Genomic DNA, 19,174 nt, shown 5'->3' on the forward strand with positions numbered 1-19,174 from the left:
ATTTTTGTATTTTTTATTAACACATACTGTATCAACTTGTCCATTTAAAAAAAGGACTTAAGTAGCAAATATGTTCTCTTCTGCATTCCTGAACACAAAAGGCAAATTTCTGTACATTCACTAAGGCTCCGTTTGAGGAAAAACATTGTTTTCCATAAGGCAAACAATATCTAAAGGAATGGTAACAAGTATATTTCCAGCATATAAACAATTTATTTTTCAGTTTTTCCTCACAATTGCAATGTTGTAGCATCATCTGCTTTGCCATTAGAATTCATATATACTACCGGTCAAACGTTTTAGAACACCTACTCATTCAAGGGTATTATATACTTTTTTACTGTTTTCTACATTGTAGAATAATAGTGAAGACATCAAAACTGTGAAATAACACATATGGAATCATGTAGTAACCAAAAAAAGTGTTAAACAAACCTAAATATATTTTATATTTGAGATTCTTCAAAATAGCCACCATTTGCCTTGATGACAGCTTTGCACACTCTTGGCATTCTCTCAACCAGCTTCACCTGGAATGCTTTTCCAACAGTCTTGAAGGAGTTCCCACATATGCTGAGCACTTGTTGGCTGCTTTTCCTTCACTCTGCGGTCCGACTCATCCCAAACCATCTCAATTTGGTTGAGGTCGGGGGATTGTGGAGGTCAGGTCATCTGATGCAGCACTCCATCACTCTCCTTCTTGGTAAAATAGCCCTTACACAGCCTGAAGGTGTGTTGGGTCATTGTCCTGTTGAAAAATAAATGATAGTCCCACTAAGTCCAAACAAGATGGGATGGCGTATCGCTGCAGAATGCTGTGGTAGCCATGCTGGTTAAATTCTAAATAAATCACAGACAGTGTCACCAGCAAAGCACCCCCACACCATACCACCTCCTCCATGCTTTACGGTGGGAAATGCACATGCGGCGATCATCCGTTCACCCACATCGCGTCTCACAAAGACACAGCGGTTGGAACCAAACATCTCCAATTTGGACTCGAGACCAAACGACAAATTTCCACCGGTCTAATGTCCATTGCTCGTGTTTCTTGGCCCAAGCAAGTCTTCTTCTTATTGGTGTCCTTTAGTAGTGGTTTCTTTGCAGCAATTTGACCATGAAGGCCTGATTTACACAGTTTCCTCTGAACAGTTGAAGTTGAGATGTGTCTGTTACTTGAACCCTGAAGCATTTATTTGGACTGCAATTTCTGAGGCTGGTAACTCTAATGAACTTATCCTCTGCATCAGTGGTAACTCTGGGTCTTCCATTCCTGTGGCGGTCCTCATGAGAGCCAGTTTATCATAGCGCTTGATGGTTTTTGCGACTGCACTTGAAGAAACGTTCAAAGTTCTTGAAATGTTCCGTTTTAACTGACCTTCATGTCTTAAAGTAATGATGGACTGTCATTTCTCTTTGCTTATTTGAGTGGTTTTTGCCATAATATTTACTTGGTCTTTTACCAAATAAGGCTATCTTCTGTATACCACCCCTACCTTATCGCAACACAACTGATTGGCTCAAACGCATTAAGAAGGAAAGAAATTCCACAAATTAACTTTTAACAAGGCACACCTGTTAATTGAAATGCATTCCAGGTGACTACCTCATGAAGCTGATTGAGAGAATGCCAAGCGTGTGCAGAGCTGTCATCAAGGCAAAGGGTGGCTATTTGAAGAATCTCAAATATAAAATATATTTTAATTTGTTTAACACTTTTTTGGTTCCTACATGATTCCATAGGAGTTATTTAATAGTTTTGATGTCTTCACTATTATTCTACAATGTAGAAAATAGTCAAAATAAAGAAAAACCCTTGAATGAGTAGGTGTTTTAAAACTTTTGACCGGTAGTGTATTTTACTACCTAGAAACAGGAATAAAGGCAAAGATAAAGAAAATGCTATTAACTCGCACATTTCCATAATGTGTCATTTTTTCCCTGTATATTAAGATGTTAGTGTTGGTGCAATAACCATTCTAGTTTTATGGTGTTATGGAATGTTGCTACTGTAAACTATTTTTTGGAGAAAATATGCAAAACTCTGTTTTACCTTATCTGACAAGCAGAACTGATTGAATAAGTGATGTGGATGATTTTTTTGTTTGTTGCACATTTATGTAACTAACAAAATAAAGAAGAGAATAAGTAGAGATAAATAAATGCATACTTGATATAACCACACGTTTCATTCTCTTTGCCAGCTTGTACCTGCCAAACAGGTTCCATACTTGAAGTTACTGGGCACCTTAAACTCTTAGCATTTGGCAGACAATGCATGGACCCATTCCACTCAAAGAACTTCAGTGATGCTACAGCTGATCTGTCTCCCATCCAACACTGATCAGCGATTGCTTTTAATGGGAGCAGCACAATAATCAGGGCCTCTCTTACACCACCTCTGCAAAGGAGTGAGCAGGTTCTCCCATTGATAATTGTCTTTTTTGCACTCAGCCAAGGAAGGTGCTATTTTTCCCTCTTGAAGCCACAGCTCATTAAACTCAGTCCAGGCAGACATATGGCAGGATGTTCAGCTTGCTCTCATCCCCATGTGAGTCTAAGGAAATGCACTCCGTCCAATCATACCAGTTGTCCTTTGTGTCATAGCAACCGTTCACCCCAGGCCAGTGCTCCTTGTGTATTCTGTTGAGATCCTCGTTTGTGACCTCTCGGCTCACCCCTGGTAAGTCCGTCTCAGGGATATTTGGTACCAGCATGTGTTTTTTTCTGCCCTCTTTGATATGATGTTCCTCATGTTTCAAGTACTCAGACATAAAGTTTGCCCCCGAGGTTTGAGCCCCAGACGATGTGAGCACATTGCTTTGACGGTTAAGGTAGGACTGGATGATTTCATTCCTCGACAGCTCTTTCCAGTTGGTCTGTTGAAAGGGACTTGGAGTAACAGGGGTATTCTGTGCACATTGGTTCTGCTTGAGCAGTTCTGTCCGAGGAAGTTCTGGTGTGACCGGAGCCACTGTAGCCTCCTGTTCCGGGTAAAACTCTTTGTGGGTCGAGGGTTTGATCTGCCCTGTTACAGGGTCAAACGTAAGTCTACGGTCTTTTAACCTACATGGCTTTGTGGTCTCTTCCGTGGGCTGCCCACCCAAGTTCACTGTATAGTCTCTGGACCTGTATTTCTTTCTCTTTCTCTCTGTGCTAGAGACAGCACCATCGCCCTCTGCCTTCACCTCCTCACTGTGGGACGAGGCTTTGGAGTTGTGCAGCGAGTCGGGTCTCCTGGTACTTTGCTGAAGACGTTGGTCCAAGTCTGATGGTCCGTCCCAATGAAGGGCGGACTCTGTAGGCAGAGGCCCAACAGTGAGGGAACCCTGGATACATGATGTTAAAAGCTGTGGAGAACGCAAAGGAGAGGGCACCAGTCTAGAGCTGTCCATAACCCTGGGGCTCTGAGCAGGGCTCAGTAGAGTCGTTGATTTGGGCGTAGACAGTTTAACTACTGTGTCCTGTTTCGTACTTCTGGGACTATACGAGTTGCTGCGGGGGCTTTTGGGCTGATGCGGCCCCCCTCCTGAGACAGCCAGGTCCATTTTGCCCTGCTGTTGCAAAACAGCAGTTTTGAGCAATGCGGAAGTGCTAGGAGGTTTGGCGAGTCCCGGTGAGCTAGGGTGAGGTTTGACGGCGTTGACAGGGATTTTGTTGAGCCTGTCAATGTCAAGATGCTCAGCACCATCCTTGTCTGATTTCAGATGTGCATGAGGGTCAAATGTGTCCGTAAAAGCCTCAGAGCTTGCCCCAATTCCATTTGTTGGCAGTTGTGAGTTTTGTGTTCTTTCATAGGCGGTTGTTTTGGAGATTTTCACTGGTATGTGATGTCTGTCCCTCTGCTCCACCTTGCGTTTTCGGTTGCCCGACTTTTCCGCTTTGGGGGAGTAACGGTTGTTGAAGTCATTTCTACTCTTGAGCTCCGGAACCATTTTACCTGAAGGTGGGATGGTAGCTGGAGGGGAGACGTCCGTCCGGCATGGATGCATACCACCGTTGGCAGCGCCTGGCGGACCCATATACGCCTTGGATAGTGACTCACTCTGCCCAGGCTCAATTAGCTTCTGCCAGGTGCGCAGGAGCTTCTTTGCACGCTTGGCGAGATCCTCATCCTTTGTCTTTTTCCTTACGTCATTGATCAGCTTGCCAAGGCGGGTTTCCTTGAGGAAGAACAGGAAGGTTTTTTTAGTACAAACCCCATCTTTACAACATATATTTCCAAGAGCTGACACATATGCATATTTGCCCCTAGCGTTACCTACCTCAAGTGCTTCCTTGGTGATGGGATATTTCTCCAAATAGGAAATGACCTCCATTACAGCCACCATGTTGCAGATCTGCTGGAAAGTAAACATCAAATCATGTTAAACTAATAAAGAAAGACATAAAATGGCCAGAGGAAAACCCTCAATTACTCTTTACAAAGACAGATGAGACATTTGGATATTTGTTGATTGATTTGTTGATCTGGACATTTCTGATAAGTTATAAATAGCCATCTAAGGCAGTGTTTCCCCACCCTGGTCCTCGATTACCCCCAACAGTACACAGTTTCGTTGTAGCCATTGACAAACACACCTCATTCAACTCTTTGAGGGCTTGATGATTATTTGTCAAGTTGAATTAGGTGTGCTTGTCCAGGGTTACAATAAAAATGTGTACTGTTGGGGGTACTCGACTGACATGACAAGAGGAAAACTAATGATACACTACCTAATTTCGAAATTGCACCTTGTGCATTTTACTATTACAACTTTCAAGAGTATGTTGAAAGCTGGACTGAGTTTCTTAAAAAAAACGAACAAAAATAGATGATGCCTAACGGATCGGTTCCTCAGATCAATGGATGTATGGATGTACCCCCCCCCCCCCCCCCCCAAACATTAGCCTACACAGCCAAAACCACTTGTACAATGCAAATAGTAGTCTGTCAGTAGCCTATCAAGATGTCCATGGTGTAGCCATCTCTGTATAACAGAATTCTCACTGATGAATTTACTTTTGTTGATTATCAAATACAAACGGCTGTTATTCAGATTAGCACCCCACAGCGATTTCCCCTGCAAAATGTGGACGACAACAGCATATAGCTAAATTTGAATGGACTTTCAGATGTGCACCTGTACCGGGGATGTAAACCGATAGCAGTTTGAGATGACAAAACTGAGAATATACATGCAAATGTTAGCCATTCTAGTCATACCAGTAAGGTGCATTATTAGGCGAATCTTACCCAATCCACTAAATCTGACTGGCTAGGTTTATTAATTTTCAAAAAACTTGGCTCATCAATAAGGGGGTTTTGTGCAAGATCTGTTCAAGTTCAACTAAAAGTGTTTATACACCATTTCAGTATATATATATATATATATATATAAAATAAAAACAGATCAAATCTGTGCTCTGAATTGGCTCAATGAATATTATGCTGTAAGCCTTGGCAGAGAGAGGTTATTTTCAGCAGTGTATGACTATTAGTGCTGAGTGATTAACCAACATTTTAGGGGGGGGGGGGGGGGGGGTTCGGTTATCATTACATTTACATTTTAGTCATTTAGCAGACGCTCTTATCCAGAGCGACTTACAGTTAGTGAATACATGTTTTTTCTATACTGGCCCCCTGTGGGAATCAAACCCACAACCCTGGCGTTGCAAACGCCATGCCCTATCAACTGAGCTACATCCCTGCCGGCCATTCCCTCCCTTCCCGTCCATTCTCTTCCCTTGCTACAGACCCCCCTCAGCCCCCAGCTATGCCCTGGACACCATATGTGAATTGATTGCCCCCCATTTATCCTCAGAGTTCGTACTGTTTGGTGACCTAAATTGGGATATGCTTAATCCCCCAGCCATCCTACAATCCAAACTAGATGCCCTCAACCTCACGCAAATTATCAACGAACCTACCAGGTACAACCCTAAATCCGTAAACATGGGTACCCTCATAGATATCATCCTGACTAACATACCCTCTAAATACACCTCAGCTGTCTTCAACCAGGATCTCAGCGATCACTGCCTTACTGCCTGCGTCCGTAACGGGTCCGCGGTCAAACGACCACCCCTCATCACTGTCAAACGCTCCCTAAAACACTTTAGCGAGCAGGCCTTCCTAATTGACCTGGCCCAGGTATCCTGGATGGATATAGATCTCATTCCGTCAGTAGAGGATGCCTGGTTGTTCCTTAAAAGTAATTTCCTCTCAATCTTAAATAAACATGCCCCATTCAAAAAATACAGAACTAAGAACCGATATAGCCCCTGGTTCTCCTCAGACTTGACTGCCCTTGACCAGCACAAAAACATCCTGTGGCGTACAGCATTAGCATCAAATAGCCCCCGCGATATGCAACTTTTCAGGGAAGTTAGGAACCAATATACACAAGCAGTCAGGAAAGCAAAGGCTAACTTTTTCAAACAGAAATTTGCATCCTGTAGCACTAACTCCAAAAAGTTTTGGGACACTGTAAAGTCCATGGAGAATAAGAGCACTTCCTCCCAGCTGCCCACTGCACTGAGGCTAGGAAACACTATCACCACCGATAAATCTACAATAATCGAGAATTTCAACAAGCATTTTGCTACAGCTGGCCATGCTTTCCATCTGGCTACCACTACCCCGGCCACCAACTCTGCACCCTCTGCTGCAACTTGCCCATGCCCCCCCCCCGCTTCTCCTTCACACAAATTCAGACAGCTGATGTTTTGAAAGCGCTGCAAAATCTGGACCCCTACAAATCAGCTGGGCTAGACAATCTGGACCCTTTCTTTCTAAAACTAGCCGCCGAAATTGTCGCAACCCCTATTACTAGTCTGTTCAACCTCTCTTTCATAACGTCTGAGATCCCCAGAGATTGGAAAGCTGCCGCGGTCATCCCCCTCTTCAAAGGGGGTGACACTCTAGATCCAAACTGCTACAGACCTATATCCATCCTGCCCTGCCTTTCGAAAGTATTTGAAAGCCAAGTTAACAAACAGATCACCGACCATTTCGAATACCACCGTACCTTCTCCGCTATGCAATCCGGTTTCCGAGCTGGTCATGGGTGCACTTCAGCCACGCTCAAGGTCCTAAACGATATTATAACCGCGATTGATAATAGACAGTACTGTGCAGCCGTCTTCATCGACCTGGCCAAGGCTTTCGACTCTGTCAACCACCGCATTCTTATTGGCAGACTAAATAGCCTTGGTTTCTCAAATGACTGCCTCGCCTGGTTCACCAACTACTTCTCAGATAGAGTTCAGTGTGTCAAATCGGAGGGCCTGTTGTCTGGACCTATGGCAGTCTCTATGGGGGTGCCACAGGGTTCAATTCTTGGGCCGACACTTTTCTCCGTGTATATCAATGATGTCGCTCTTGCTGCTGGTGACTCTCAGATCCACCTCTACGCAGATGACACCATTTTGTATACATCTGGCCCTTCATTGGACACTGTTAACAAACCTCCAAACGAGCTTCAATGCCATACAACACTCCTTCAGTAGCCTCCAACTGCTCTTAAACACTAGTAAAACTAAATGCATGCTTTTCAATCGAACGCTGCTGGCACCCGCCCACCCGACTAGAATCACCACTCTCGACGGGTCTGACCTAGAGTATGTGGACAACTACAAATACCTAGGTGTCTGGTTAGACTGTAAACTCAACTTCCAGACTCACATAAAGAATCTCCAATCCAAAGTTAAATCTAGAATCGGCTTCCTATTTCGCAACAAAGCCTCCTTCACTCATGCTGCCAAACATGCCCTCGTAAAACTGACTATCCTACCGATCCTTGACTTCGGCGATGTCATTTACAAAATAGCCTCCAACACTCTACTCAGCAAATTGGATGTAGTCTATCACAGTGCCATCCGTTTTGTCTCCAAAGCCCCATACACTACCCACCACTGTGACCTGTACGCTCTTGTTGGCTGGTCCTCACTACATGTTCGTCGTCAAACCCACTGGCTCCAGGCCATCTATAAATCACTGCTAGGCAAATCCCTGCCTTAGCTTAGCTCATTGGTCACCATAGCAGCACCCACCCGTAGTCTGCGCTCCAGCAGGTATATCTCACTGGTCATTCCCAAAGCCAACACCTCCTTTGGCCGCCATTCCTTCCAGTTCTCTGCTGCCAATGACTGGAACGAATTGCAAAAATCTCTGAAGCTGGAGACTCTTATCTCCCTCAATAACTTTAAGCATCAGTTGTCAGAGCACCTTACCGATCACTGCACCTGTACACAGCCCATCTGAAATTAGCCCACCCAACTACCTCATCCCTATATTGTTATTTATTTTGCTCTTTTGCACCCCAGTATCTCTATTTGCATATAATCTCTTGCACATCTAGCATTCCAGTGTTAATACTATTGTAATTATTTTGCACTATAGCCTATTTATTGCCTTACCTCCATAACTTGCTACATTTGCACACACTGTATATATATTTTCTGTTGTATTTTTGACTTTATGTTCTTTACCCCATATGTAACTCTGTGTTGTTTTTATTGCACTGCTTTGCTTTATCTTGGCCAGGTCGCAGTTGTAAATGAGAACCTGTTCTCAACTGGCTTACCTGGTTAAATAAAGGTGAACAAATAAAAATAAAAATAATAATAATAATACCCTGGACGACGCTGGGCCAATTGTGCGCCGCCCATGAGTCTCCCGGTCGCGGCCGGCTGCGACAGAGCCTGGATTCGAACCAGGAGAGCACAGTTAGCTCTCCACAGTTAGCTCTCCTAGTGGCACAGTTAGCACTGCGATGCAGTGCCTTAGACCACTGCGCTTAGACCAGGAGCACTGAAACAAATAATTGACCAACAATGGTTCAATAACTTCAATTCCATTTAGTTCGTTTTTTGCTCACGCCGTTTCTCAGATATGGCTAGAAAGACTCCAGCTTTTGTCAAAGTAACGTCAAAATTTGAAATGTTTGTATTTTGTCAAAGTAACGTCAAAAATTGAAGTGTTTGTATTTGAGCTAACCCTAAACCTTTTCCTAACCTTGACCTAATTATTCTAACCTGCTGCGAAAAGTAAAATATGACGTTAATTTGACAAAAGCTGGAATCCCTTCTAGCCATGACCCCGTTTCTCGTTCACGAGAAAAATTAAAGTCAAGATATGAGACGCTGGGCTGATGGGAGTTGTAGTTTTCCATAAGCAAATATTCAACCTAGTTCAGCGCACAAACGTGGTAATTAACTACAATGGCAATAATCCATTGCGGCTGTTCTTTTCCGGCTCAAAGTAAATACACTTTTACGCCTGCTCCGTTAGGTAAGATACACACAGACCGCAAACACCGCCGCATGAGAGCGGAATGTACACAACACTACGACGAGAGAGGGATAGAGACAGTTCGTGAAAGTCAGTTGTGGAAAAAGTACCCAATTATCATACTTGAGTAAATGTAAAGTTAACTTAATAGAAAATAACTCAAGTAAAATTCACCCAGTAAAATACTACTTGAGTAAAAATCTAAAAGTATTTGGTTTTAAATATACTTAAGTATCAAAAGTAAAAGTATAAATGATTTCAAATTCCTTATATTAAGCACACCTGACAGCACAATGTGTTTTTTAAATTATGGATAGCCAGGGACACGCTCCAACACTCAGGCATAATTTACAAATGAAGCATTTATGTTTAGTGAGTCCGCCAGATCAGAGGCAGTAGAGATGTTCTCTTAATAAGTGTGTGAATTGGACCATTTTCCTGTCCCGCTAAGCATTCAAAATGTAACAAGTACTTTTGGGTGTCAGGGAAAATGTATGGAGTAAAAAGTACATTATTTTCTTTAGGAATGTAGTGAAGTAAAAATTGTCAAAAATATAAATAGTAAAGTAAAGTACAGATACCCCAAAAAACTACTTAAGTAGTACTTTACACAACTGGTGAAAGTATGCCTTATCTACTTTGAAAAACTAGTAAAATTATGGTCTGACATCTCTGCAGCATACAGTACTTAGACAGTACAGTATGGTTGTCTGGCTGGCTGGCTGCTACTGCCTGAGCCGAGAAGAGATTACTTTAAGGAATGAAAAATAATAAAATCAAATAAAACGAAGTAATATACACAACTGAAATATTTTATTATTTCATAGTAATTTCCTATTTTTCTATGTAGACCTGACATAGACAATGCAATATTTTCATTTTCACTATTTTTGGCTTTGGAATTTACATTAAAAAGCTCTTATCATTTAATGTTATTATTTCATAATGCATGTACAAAATAATGTTAAACAGAAATACGTGATATATATTTTTTAATCGAACCGACTTCAAAAAGCACTAAATTGCTCAGCACTAATGCCTATGATGACAGGTAGGCTACAGACCGTAGGCAACAAGTCTTGACCAACAGACTTGGCAAGCAGCCTTGTAATGTGTTGTCACTTAAACAACACTTTTGGTTGCCTCAGCCATTTCTTTCATGAGAACACTTCGTTAATCACATAATGAACATACAAGTAGTTGGGCCTTTGTGACTGATGGCACCCATACTAAGCCTACAATACAAACTGATCCAAGTCTGGCTGTGCTGAATATGTGTTTTGTGCCCTTTCAATTTAAACATTCTTGTCTGTCTGTCAAATTCTCTTTACTGGGTAATAGGCCTAATCACTGTGACTGTAGGTGTGAATGCTACAGGTAGCTAATTACATTAACATTTACATTTTAGTCATTTAGCAGACACTCTTATCCAGAGCGACTTACAGTTAGTGAGTGCATACATTATTTAATTTTTTTCATACTGGCCCCCCATGGGAATCGAACCCACAACCCTGGTGTTGCAAACGCCATGCTCTACCAACTGAGCTACATCCCTGCTGGCCATTCCCTCCCCTACTCTGGACGACGCTGGGCCAATTGTGCACCGCCCCATGGGTCTACATTATATGTGATTACCAAAGGCATTGCTGACGTTGGTGCTAGGTTAAGGTCAGGTCATTCTTCTACTTAGTTAGCTGGTTAGCTAGCTGCAGTGCCTAGTAAGCAGCACTAGCTGGATGTCCACACTCACCAGTCTGCTTGGTCCTAACTTAAGTCAGTAAAAGGGTAGCGGACTAAACTCCAGTTAAGTGGCAACTTAAGCAACAGTACTGTTCCCAACATCTAACTATACTGAACAAAAAGAAACGCAACATGCAACAATTTCATTGATTTTACTGAGTTAAAGTTCATTTGAGGAAATCAGTCAATTGAAATAAATTCATTAAGCCCTAATCTATGGATTTCACATGACTGGGAATACAGATATGCATCAGTTGGTCACAGATACCATAAAAAAAAAAAAATGGGCCTCACAATGGGCCTCAGGATCTCGTCATGGTATTTTTGAGCATTCAAATTGTCATCGATAAAATGCAATTGTGTTCGTTGTCCGTAGCTTATGCCTGCCTGCCCATACCATAACCCCACCATGGGCACGGTCTTCACAACATTGACATAAGCAAACCGCTCTCCCACACGGCGCCATACACGTGGTCTGCGGTTGTGAGGCCAGTTGGACGTACTGTCACATTCTCTAAAATGACGTTAGAGGCGGCTTATGGTATAAAAATGAACATTCAATTCTCTGGCAACAGTTCTGGTGGACATTCCTGCAGTCAGCATGCCAATTGCATGCTCCCTCAAAACTTGAGACATCTGTGGCATTGTGCTGTGTGACAAAACTGCACATTTTAAAATGCCCTTTTAATGTCCCTAGCACAAGTTGCACCTGTGTAATGATCAAGCTGTTTAATCAGCTTCTTGATATGCCACACCTGTCAGATGGATGGATTATCTTGGCAAAGGTGAAATGCTCACTAACAGGGATGTAAACAAATTTGTGCACAACATTTGAGAGAAATAAGCTTTTTGTGGGTATGGAACATTTCTGGGATCTTTTATTTCAGCTCATGAAACATGGGACCAACACTTTACATGTTGTCTTTATATTTTTGTTCAGTGTAGTTAGCTTGCTTTCTAGTTAGCTAACATTAAGCTTCGAATGTCAAAACGAACTAGCTAGCTGTGCTAAATGACAGGTAGGCAGCTAGTTAGTTTTAATAGCATAACTGAGACAGGTTGAAAACACTGAATTATAATAACGGTTGAGAACATTGATTGATTTATACTATTGGTTGAGAACCGAATATGTCAACATGCTAGCCTTGCAAGCCGCCTGATCTCGCGAGCTTACACGAATAGTTCGCTAGCAACACAGCGGTATTGTTTATACGAGGCTATCAAGATGCTGGGGGACAGTCCAGAGTCCAGTGTGTTTAGCTAACTACCTACTACACAGCTAATTAACTATCTTAGTAACTAGTATTTACTTAGCTCATCTAACAAACTCTTAGATTTAGCTAGCAGGCTTCCAGCTAACTAACGCGCGTCAGCTAGCAGGCTACCACACTGGCTCAGATAACGTTAACTAGCTAGCTACTGTAGTTAGCTAACGTTAGATGTCGACGTTTGTCATAAAACTTCACAATAGGGAACCATTGCAATTGTGGGAACAGGCACTTAAAATTGGTTGAAACATTACGTTAACTCACATTGCTTTGGCCATCGATGGCCTGCATCAGCCGGTCTCTCATCTGCTGCGGAGTTGCCGTAGCCGCTGTCATTGCCTGGCAGTGGTGCGGATCAGTACAGTAACGTTTGACAGGGGAGAGGAATCCTCCGAAAAGACGGGTGGGTGACTTACAGACACTCACAGGCCTTTCGGGATATGTGCTAGTAAATAAAGCCCCATATTCTATGGCGCTTTATTGTTTGTCCAGGTGTATTCATGTATTTCGCAATGAATAACTATCTCCAGATAAAGGATCGTCCAAATACTCATGTGTCCGACTGCCTCTTCGGCAGTACCCAACGCTGTGGCAGTGGTCTTTCAACATCGATTTCTCTGCTGTTGAAAAACGCTCTCCTGGTGCATGGTGGGAAATTTTGTAACACAGAAACGTCAGATGTTGTTGTCACCACGTACACTGCCATCGACTGTGAATGTATCAACATTAGCAGGTATTATTTTTGAATACCTTCAGTTTCATTACTGGGTTGTCATATTGCATTATGGATGTGTAACCAAACACTAGCTGGACAACGTGGTCTCAGAGCATTTCGTATTATTCTGTATGTATACTGAACAGAAATATAAACGCAACAATTTCAACAATTTTACTGAGTTACAGATCATCATAAGGAAATCAGTCAATTGAAATAAATTCATTAGGCCTTAATCTATGTATTTCACGACTGGGCAGGGGCATAGGCCCACCCACTGGGAAGCCAGCCCCAGCCAATCAGAATGAGTTTTTCCCCACAAAAGGGCTTTATTACAGACAGAACTACTCCTCAGTTTCATCAGCTGTCCGGGTGGCTGGTCTCAGACGATCCAGCAGGTGAAGAAGCCGGATGTGGAGGTCCTGGTCTGGCGTGGTTACATGTGGTCTGCGTTTGTGAGACAGGTTGGACGTACTGCCAAATTCTCTAAAACGATGTTGGAGGTGGCTTATGGTAGAGAAATTAACATTCAATTCTCTGGCAACAGCTCTGGTAGACATACCTGCAGTCAGCATGCCAATTGCACGCTCCCTCAAAACTTGAGACATCTGTGGCATTGTGTTGTGTGACTAAACTGCACATTTTAGAGTGGCCTTTTATTGTCCCCAGAACAAGGTGCACCTGTGTAATGATCATGCTGTTTAATCAGATTCTTGATATGCCACACCGGTCATGTGGATTAATTATCTTGGCAAAGGAGAAATGCTCACTAACAAGGATGTAAACAAATTTGTGCACAACATTTGAGAGAAGCTTTTTGTGCATATGGAACATTTCTGGGATCTTTCATTTCAGCTCATGAAACATGGGACCAACACTTTACATGTTGCGTTTATATTTTTGCAGCCCTGCAAATTAGGGCCTAATGAATTTATTTATATTGACTGATTTCCTTATATGAACTGTAACTCAATAAAATCGTTGAAATTGTCGCATTTATATTTTTGTTCAGTATAGTTGCAGAGTTGCTAATTAGCTAAAATGCTTAAGTTGTCTGTGATGAGATTCAAACATGGAACCTTTGGGTTGCTAGACGTTTGCGTTATACACCCGACCAACCACCCTCCTTTCATTTTTGCCTTAAGTAACCTTCTGTCTTCTGTAACCATACCAAACGTAACATATCTAATGAGTGTCACGGATTTACGTTTACTATGTTAAGTCTAGTCTGAGACTAAACATTTTGTAGGTCTCAATTGAATACATTTAGCATGAACAGTAGAGCCCAACAAATACATTCTGATAAAATGTCAAAGCTGTAGCCTATATAGGCCTATGCACATTAATTTAATTGATGAATCAAGTCTTAATGCACAAATGTTTGACATGCTTACACAGGTGAGTGAGTGTGTGTGTGTTAAACAGTGCACGATTAAGTACAGCAACCAAATAAGGTTGAGAACCACTGAAACACTACTCAAATACCAGTATAGGAAAGGAAAAGAAGAAATGAAAAAGGTAAGATGAAAACATCAAGTGCATTTCAGAGTAAAGGTTTATTATACAGAACTAGATTATAGTCAAAAGTATGCAACAAAGCAATGATGAAATGAAGTCTTACTGCTGGTAACATCAGAAGGCCTATGTACGACAAACATCAAACGTCTAAAATGGTTGTGGATTTACATATTTTCTCATTGTATTCACAAGTTTTAGAAGAAAATGAGGACCATAAAACACAGGTCAGCAACTCAAATAAGATAGTAAAAGCCTGAAAGGAACTGAAAAGTATGAAGAAAACAGCCAAGACTCCAATGTTTCGTATATTCGAAGTTGAATAAACAAGGAGGTCCAAATCTCTACATGTAGGAATAAGTGTTATATTGTGCAGAATAATCTTCTTACTGAAAAGTACAGGCAAGACATTGAGATATATAAATACATACAAGGTAACTGCAAAGAATGGTCGTGGGTCGCAGGATCTGACATGAGCAACCCATCAAAGAATCTCAACTCGAAAAAGATTGAATATTTAGTGTGTTTTTTTGATGTTGCAGGGGTCCCCAATCCAACAACAAAGTTGATCACGATCCAAACAATCTGTAAGTGTAATAGACATGGGCAATAAATTCACAATACATTATAGTCAATATGGGGTATACCTTTTGAGGCACAGAAGCACCCCAGTGTGAAAAGTACTATTATAAACTGGGTGGTTCAAGCCCTGAATGCTGATTGGCTGAAAGCCGTGGTATATCAGACTATATACCACAGGTATGACAAAACATTTATTTTTACTCTTGTAATTACGTTGGTAACCAGTTTATAATAGCAATAAGGCACCTTGGGGATTTGTGGCATATGGCCAATATACCAAGGCTAAGGGCTGTATCCAGGCACTCCGCGTTGCGTCGTGCTTAAGAACAGCCCTTAGCCATGGTATATTGGTCTCATACCACACCCCCTCGGGCCTTATTGCTTAAATAGATTACCCTCTACAAGATGGCAGATACTTACAGAATCATGCAAAACATCATGAAGATGTTCCATAAGGCAATGAAGATCCGGAAGTATCGTAGACTCAGGAGGAACTCCCTGATGTTGTCACCTAAAACAAATACGCCATGACATCATTTCAGATCTATAGAGAGCTTCATTGTGTGTTCATGGACCTGTCCATCTAGCCCATTCGTCGATGCTAACTACCTTGTAAACGGAAGACTGACGCCACAAACGTGTTGTCACTGAAAAATACTGTTGGATGCAACTGTTAAAACAGTAAGTATATTTTGCATTTGTGAAATTAATTTGATGTGATATGAAAGTAGAGGGCTTTATGTGTCTAGAACCATACAGCAATTGAGAATCAATTCACGTTTAGATGGAGTATTTGGCTGTTTTGGCTGCAAGAGCCAATTCACCTCTAAAGAGAACATGTAAGGTTCTTGTACTATAAGGAGTAAGGTTAGGCGCCTTTAGTCCAATATTGGGCTGATGTCCATCATGCAATGGAGTGTACCAATTGTGCTTCAGACCAACTCAAAGGCTCAGAGGAAGGTGTACAAACAAAGCATAAACATCAGCCATATCTGCCTACAGCCTAATGTTCTTGAAAAATAGATGATCTATCTCAATGCAGACTTCTTGAGTGTCCCTACTTTTTCATGGATAGTTACCCTGTGAAGTTTTCTGGGGTGAGGTTTTTAATGCACCATCATGTATCACACACCTGTAGTTGGTCCACGAGGTTCATCTCCAAATCCTCCATGTGACTCCTTTCTCTTTCTGTAATAGAGGACAGTGTTGTTTGTCTTGTATTGATGAGCTAGTAAAAATAATATGGGGTCCAGCAATATTGGCTGTTACTAGTGTTAGCATGCACAACCAGCACAATGTCTTCAGGGCAGTGGCGGTTTTACACGGAGGCCGGGGGAGGCCCGTGCCTCCCTGGAAATGTCCCTGGCCACCCCTGTGGCCCCCCCGTGCTGACCAAATAAAAAATTATGAATTTATAACTATTTTACACGCGAGCGCCAAAAGCGGAACTAATGCAACGCTCTACACGGCAACGTTCTACACGGGTAAATTAGAGTGGCGCACCCGAAGGTCGAAGGTAAGCAAAACGATTTAATATCATAAGTGACTTGTTGTTCTTGCACATAGCCTACATGTTCGTTTTGTTCCTCACACATAAATCAAATCAAGTTTTTAAATGTCTGGTCTCGATTTGTTTAGAAATGTAATCATATCTAAGCAAACTCATCGAAGCAGAAGCAAATATCCAAATGTTAGTAGGCTATCCTTGCTAGGTCTACACAATGTTGTGATGTTAACCACGTAACTTCATCCGTCTTGGCTGTTGCATCGCGATAACAAATACATTTTTAGTAAAGTAATCAACAGGTTATCTGCCAGTGTTAAGTAGGGAGGGATGGTTAGGTAACAAAATGTAATGCATGCCCCTACGTTTTTTCTTCTTCTAATAGTTATCATGAAACGAGGAAGGGACATAAAGTCATTTTTTGCCCCAGCAAACAAAAAAGTTAAATAGAGTTTATGATTTTATTCTTTTGAATTATCTCTGCCAAACATCTATGTACTACAAATCTTCAAGCTCCACAGATGTTTTATGGCATCCACTAAACCTCTTTAGATATTTGTAAATTATACAGTGTGATACCTTTCAACGAAAGTTTATTTTATTTTTTACCAACTATGATTTTTCCTTTTGAAAACAAGCAAAGCAAGAAAAAAAAGAAACAAAATCACTCCAATCATTGCACACTTGTGTCGTTCAGACTTTGCAGGTCCAGCTTTGACATGATGATCTAACTAACACTAATATTGTAACTAATATTGTAACTGAAATATGTATGATCCTATGATGAGCGATTGCTTACTTCCCTTTCACTCTTAAAAAATTACTGAAAAAAAATGTGTATAAAAAGGTATATGTAGTATATGTTTGTTTAGTGAGCATTCATGCTGTCATTTTTTCCTAATGTGAACTATGGTGGAAATGTGCTGTCCTAAATGGACTTGCCCATATATGTTGTAAAGCCTTTTTTTGTACACCTGCTCATCAACTGACAGTGAAGTACACAAAGACACAGACACACACACACACACACACACACACACACACACACACACACACACAGACACCTGTAATATTCTTGTTTTCATGTTGTTGCTGATATCCATCAGTGTTGTTCATATTGCTACATTGTGTTGACATGATTGTTGCTTTTAAACGAATGTTAACTTAATGTTTATTGTCTGCATCCTATTGGACTACTGGATGTTAATGTGTAACACGTTTCCCTGTTTATGTGCTTTAGCAATACTGTATGTCAATATGGTCATGCTAGTAAAGCCTCTTTGAATTGAATTTCTTTTCTGATTTGGTTTATTTTACCTAAATGGATACAGGGTAGTGTGTTTTGTTTATAAATCACTCAGAAAGTTTTCTTTCTTAAAACAAAATGTGGAATCAACTGTCCACAGTAGTGGGGCTTCCATAAATAGGAAATGGCACATTGTTGTACCCTTTGTTGTATCCTGGAGTTTTGTTCACATTGAATATGAACCCTGTATTTGTACCCTGTACTTTTTATTTTATTTTTATTTTTTTATTTTTTCATTTTTATGGCACTATCTCTCTTGCATCTGCACTCTTGTACAAAATACGTGTTATAATAAATGTCATATGATTTTAAAGTAAAATAAAGTTTATAATCTTTGAATATCATGTGTTGCCAGTTTTTTTATGTGTGCCCCCCTGATTAAACACTGGCCCCTCCTTGGCCCCCCTAGTAAAATGTGTCTAGAACCGCCACTGCTTCAGGGCAAGACTCAAATTGTATCATACTCACAGTTTGAAGTTTAACACAGCACCAGCATTCATGAGTAACGTCCTAAAAAGGAGGACACAGAAATAGTTAGAAATGATCACTTCTAATATAGCACATGACATGGCACCGAACTCCAATTTTGGCACTAAGCAAGTCAACTGGGCTACTGTAACTAGCTAACGTTAATGAGCTGGCAAAGAAAGTAGCTAACTAGGCTTGCTCAGCCACACAGGCGTAGGTGGTAATAGCTAGCTTTCTTTTCTGCCTGCTACGTTAGTTAGCTTGCTAAGAACAACAATTAAACTACACACTGGCTGGTTGAAACAAAATACCACTATTGCTTAACATCACATTTCCTGGTTTTTCAAATAGCATTAATCTCTTCATTAAGTCGTTTGTTTGTTTTGTTTCATAATAAAAAAAGGCGAACATTACCCGAATATCAAGAGATCCCCGATCATTTTGTCCACATCAGAGGCGCTTTAACTTCCGTAAACGTCATCAAAAGATTGTCGAATGGCTGAAGGGAAACCCTGGGTTGTGTTCAGTAGAGAAAAAACGTTTTGAAACGGATAGGTAGCCACATTAGAAATATGATCGATCACGTTGGGCAGTGGTGTCAAACTCATTCCATGGAGGGCCTAGTGTCTGCGTTTTTCTTCTTCTTCTTCTTCTTCTTCTTCTTCTTCTTCTTCTTCTTCTTCTTCTTCTTCTTCTTCTTCTTCTTCTTCTTCTTCTTCTTCTTCTTTCAGACCTAGACAACCAGGTGAGGGTTGTCTACTGTACCAAGTTAGCTAGCTGAATAAACTAAGTTGGAGTCTGT

At 41.3% G+C, this 19,174-nt stretch overlaps 2 protein-coding genes across 3 annotated transcripts; both read right to left on the bottom strand.

Moving 5' to 3' along the window:
- Positions 1–12,949, bottom strand: LOC311137765 (mediator of RNA polymerase II transcription subunit 26). Of its 2 annotated transcripts, none has more exons than XM_084172350.1 (3): positions 12,547–12,949; positions 4,266–4,343; positions 1–4,163 (listed from the first exon to the last, which is right to left on the bottom strand). In XM_084172350.1, the coding sequence occupies exons 1-3, from the start codon at positions 12,616–12,618 to the stop codon at positions 2,502–2,504; spliced, it is 1,812 nt and encodes a 603-aa protein (XP_084028476.1). In that variant the 5' UTR covers positions 12,619–12,949; the 3' UTR covers positions 1–2,501. The 2 variants fall into 2 exon arrangements, with proteins under 2 accessions (XP_084028476.1, XP_084028477.1); XM_084172351.1 differs by having other exon boundaries at positions 4,266–4,340; positions 12,547–12,853.
- Positions 12,950–14,534: 1,585 nt separating this feature from the next.
- On the bottom strand, positions 14,535–19,064 carry smim7 (small integral membrane protein 7). The gene is made up of 5 exons (XM_084172365.1): positions 18,787–19,064; positions 18,373–18,414; positions 16,227–16,282; positions 15,515–15,605; positions 14,535–15,097 (listed from the first exon to the last, which is right to left on the bottom strand). The coding sequence occupies exons 1-5, from the start codon at positions 18,810–18,812 to the stop codon at positions 15,082–15,084; spliced, it is 231 nt and encodes a 76-aa protein (XP_084028491.1). The 5' UTR covers positions 18,813–19,064; the 3' UTR covers positions 14,535–15,081.
- Between the last annotated feature and the right edge of the window lie 110 nt (positions 19,065–19,174).

This window comes from Coregonus lavaretus (assembly GCF_964263955.1).
Source record: "Coregonus lavaretus genome assembly, chromosome: 11".
Lineage (NCBI taxonomy): Eukaryota > Metazoa > Chordata > Actinopteri > Salmoniformes > Salmonidae > Coregonus > Coregonus lavaretus.